General features: G+C 33.1%; 1 protein-coding gene across 2 annotated transcripts in view; it reads left to right on the top strand.

Moving 5' to 3' along the window:
* Positions 1 to 1,601, top strand: part of LOC107494748 (uncharacterized) — a 3,929-nt gene extending 2,328 nt beyond the window's left edge. For both annotated transcript variants that reach the window (XM_016115787.3, XM_052254184.1), the window contains one exon: positions 952 to 1,601. In XM_016115787.3, the coding sequence (XP_015971273.1) occupies positions 952 to 1,366 (415 nt within the window). In that variant the 3' untranslated portion in view covers positions 1,367 to 1,601. The remainder of the gene's footprint in view (positions 1 to 951) is intronic.
* The last annotated feature ends 2,347 nt before the right edge of the window (positions 1,602 to 3,948 follow it).

Here is a 3,948-nt window from a genome sequence, read left to right as displayed (position 1 = left end):
GCGATTTGTTAAAGGAGTTGTATGCATTTCCTTACTGTACCATATTTTTTCTTATTCCTTATTGCGGTCTTGGAAGTTAATTTGCTTTTTTCTATTCTGGTAGTGATATATTTAATTTCAAGTGACAACTATAACTTTGATGCTATCTTTTCTTTTTCTTCTTTGCTCAATCTAGTTTGCACCCTCAGTATCAATATGTATTGAGATATCATGTCTTTTTTTCATGTTCAAAACATTTTTTAGAATTTAATTTTGATGCACTGTCAGTACAAAGTGGTTTTACACGTGTATCCAATTATATAATGCCATGTCAACAAAAGTAACTACTTTTTTCATTGATTACGTGAATGGTCATTCAAATGAACGGATGTGATTGGACAACTGTAAAATGTTTTAGATTGTCAGTGCATCAAAATTAAATTCTTTTCTTTATGTTGAAAATAAGTTTTAAAAAAAAACTCTAGGTGAAATACTTGGCCAGTTTGGAGATGTCCATAATTGACTTTTCTTAACTTTTAACTTGTGAAAAGTTACAACATTAATATTTGGTACAATTTTCAAACTAGTGACTTTCTAAAAAGTTATTTAAAGTGTTTGGAGAAGTTAAAAAAGTGACTTCTCCTATAATAAATTTTTTATCACTTTTAAAATAAGTACTTTTGTGACTAAAAAATCAAACACAAAATAACTTATTTATGAGTTACTTTTAATATAAGTCTTTGTATTTTGAGAAAAGAGTTTAATTAAGCTGTTTATCCAAACTGGCCTTAAATTAGTTTCTTTTTTCTTTATAAAAAAATGGTGCATTCTTATAAGAGCAACATTTCCAACCTTAACATGCATTCGGAACTTACTTTACCGTGCACCTTCTCTTTCTTTTGAATAATGTTACCCACAATGACTTCAAGGTTTATGTATTTTTCTGTTTTCTAATTTCATATTTATATGCAGTGCCCCTTTCTTCCTCTTTGTCAATGTAAAATATGGTGCCGAGGTTTCCAAGGAGTTGACTCCTTTATGGGTTATGGGGCCACTCATCGTAGCTCTCTACATCATGATAGTGCGATGGGTGGCCGCACTGTATGTCTTCACCTTCAAGCAGACTATCAAAATAATCAAGAATTTGCCCTCTTACTGCATTTTGGCCTTCACCTATGCTTTCCGCGGCAAGCTCAAAGAAGATATCAATGCTTACATTTTTCAGCCTATGTTGAGGATTAAAAATGCTAATTATAAACAGATGATAAGAAGAAAGTTTGAAGCATTTGCAGAATGGATAATGGAGAAGTATCTTGATTTTGTTGAATCAATATGGCCGTATTACTGTAGGACAATCAGATTTTTGAAGAGGGCTAATCTCATTTAGTTTGGTAAAGCAATTTTGAGGGTGATGTTAGGAAGGTTCAAGAGTGAGAATTCCTTTTTAGCTTTTGCCTTATTGCCCATTTTATTCTGGCACTCTGCCTGTTATAGTTGGGATGAAGGAAATTCCTCATTTCTGCTGTTCATGAGCTTTTTCTTTTTTCTTCTTAGGTTAGGATGCAACTGTATCTCATAATTATGAGTTGTATCATGTATGTTATATTGATTCTACTGTAAAAGTGCTCTCTCTCTCTCTCTCTCTCTCTCTCTCTCTCTCTCTCTCTCTCTCTCCAAATTTCTTGTCGATGTTATATTTGACTCCAATGTTTTGATCAATGACTAAAATAAAACATATACATAATTATGTTGTATGGAAGTTTTACATATGAAATCCCTGAAGAAAGTAATAAGTTTGTAGAGGGGAATATGGTATGAGAAAGCTAATATGATTTGTTAGCTCTAAGCTAATTTGATCGCTCAACGGATTCATTTTTCCCCTCAACAACCAGAAAATTTAGATTATTTATAAAAATTAAGATTAGGATTAGGATTAATGAAGTGTGAGTACGTCTATATGCCTAATAGTTATCCAGCTTTCAGTTTACTTTATTAAAACATGGTGCTGGTGCCTGCTCTCTCAGCCTTAAAACTCAACCAAAGTCAACATGCTATTAAAGAAAATCAAGCCGTATCAGTCAACGCTGAAGCAATGTGTATACCATTGTTCTAAATAGATTTCTAATTTTTCTCTACCAAACCACCGTGTAGCACTGACATTTTCGTCGTTAATATTTCGTATGTGAGACAAAAGCTATTGACGTTGTCATATATATACATTCAGGAACAAACAAATTAAATGAATTACTACTACATGCAACAATAATAAATAATAAGACCAAGTCACTAACGCAATAAACATTGTTTTCCTCTCCAATTGAAATGATCGGATTACATTTTGAAGATGATCTTAAATTCTATTTTCAAGGAACAGTCCACAGCGGAATCTTCTTGTTTTAATATAATTACGTCATTATTTTGCTCGATCAATAATGTACCTTCTCCTTTGGCTGCATCTCTTGCTATTGTGTAAATTATACAAACCTCACAAACTGATTCATTTTTGTATTGCTGGGTAGTTATCAACCTTGCTTTGACAATATTCAAACGTTGGTGAGAATCCAATGCCTCGAAAATCTAAGGGTTTTTTTGCAAGGTTCGTCTACAGAGGGTGAGTCAGGGCCTAAGATTAGGCCGAAAGGCGTAGTCGATGGATAACAGGTGAATATTTCTGTACAAATCAAAATGATACACAGAAAGATATTTAGGTATACTTTCTCTATGAGAGTATTTAAAAAAGAATGTTTCGAATTATCATCTAATAGAGGATTTTGTGACTTATAAACTAATAGAGGATTTATTTTTTGTAATATCTACCAAATATTTTTTTATTATAGTGTGAGTGTGAACTTAAATTAATCTTAGATAGCGATAGAAAGCAAACAGAAAATTTATATTGGTTTGTGGGCTATCAAAATCAATTACTTAGTGGATTGTGTTAGGAAATTATTATTTTCTAATTTATTTATGAAAATACATATATTAATTATAATTGTAAATTAAGTTACTTTATATAAAATAATTTATATAACGGTGATATTAATTTTGTCATAAATAATAAATTAAATAAATTATTATTACTTTTGATTGGAGTTAAATGAGAATAAAATTAGATATACTATTTCATTTGCACTTTAAAATTTAGTAGGTGCTATAATCAAATATAAATAGAATTCAGGTTTTTGGTTCCATGTCTCTGATGTCAGGGCATTTTGGCCAGTTTCACTGACCTTTCTTTACTGTTTTTAAGGTAGAGTTTTGGGTGGATATTCACTTACATCTTGATTTAAGCATACATTGTGCACTTTACATGATTTTTCATGAGAAATTTGCATGAATTATATGACAAATTGGATGATGCATGTCTCATGACTTGGATTAGAACTTTGATGCACTTTGTTGCTTGACTTCAGGACAAAGGAAGCAAAGAAGAACCACGTTAGCATTCACGTTAGTTCAACTAACGTGACCTCTAGCGTGGAATGAGAGCTAGCTTGCAAAGTTAGTGAGAAAGGTAATCGCCAATAACGCCCTCGAAGCCATCACAGCCCACGTTAACTAAGTTAACGTGAACTCTAACGTGGAAGAAGACAACAAGGCCAACGTTAGTGACACTCTCCTTTGTCACTAACGTTGGACCAAGCTCATAATTGGCCACGTTAGTTGCCACGTTAACTTAGTTAACGTGGACTCTAACGTTGGAAAGCAAAAGAGAAGCCAACATTAGTGACATTCACCTTTGTCACTAACGTTGGCCAAGCCTCCATGAGCCACGTTAACTCTCACGTTAACTTAGTTAACGTGGAAGCTAACGTGGAGAGAGCAATTGATTGCCAACGTTAGTGACACTTATCTTTGTCACTAACGTTGGGTGAACCACCAAGAGCCACCATGAGCAATGTTAACGTGGAAGCTAACGTGGATAAAGAGATGATGAGCCAACGTTAGTGACACTTACCTTTGTCACTA

The sequence above is a fragment of the Arachis duranensis genome, chromosome 1, assembly GCF_000817695.3.
Source record: "Arachis duranensis cultivar V14167 chromosome 1, aradu.V14167.gnm2.J7QH, whole genome shotgun sequence".
In the NCBI taxonomy this organism is placed as follows: Eukaryota; Viridiplantae; Streptophyta; class Magnoliopsida; order Fabales; family Fabaceae; genus Arachis; species Arachis duranensis.
This window is presented reverse-complemented; position numbering and strand designations above follow the sequence as displayed.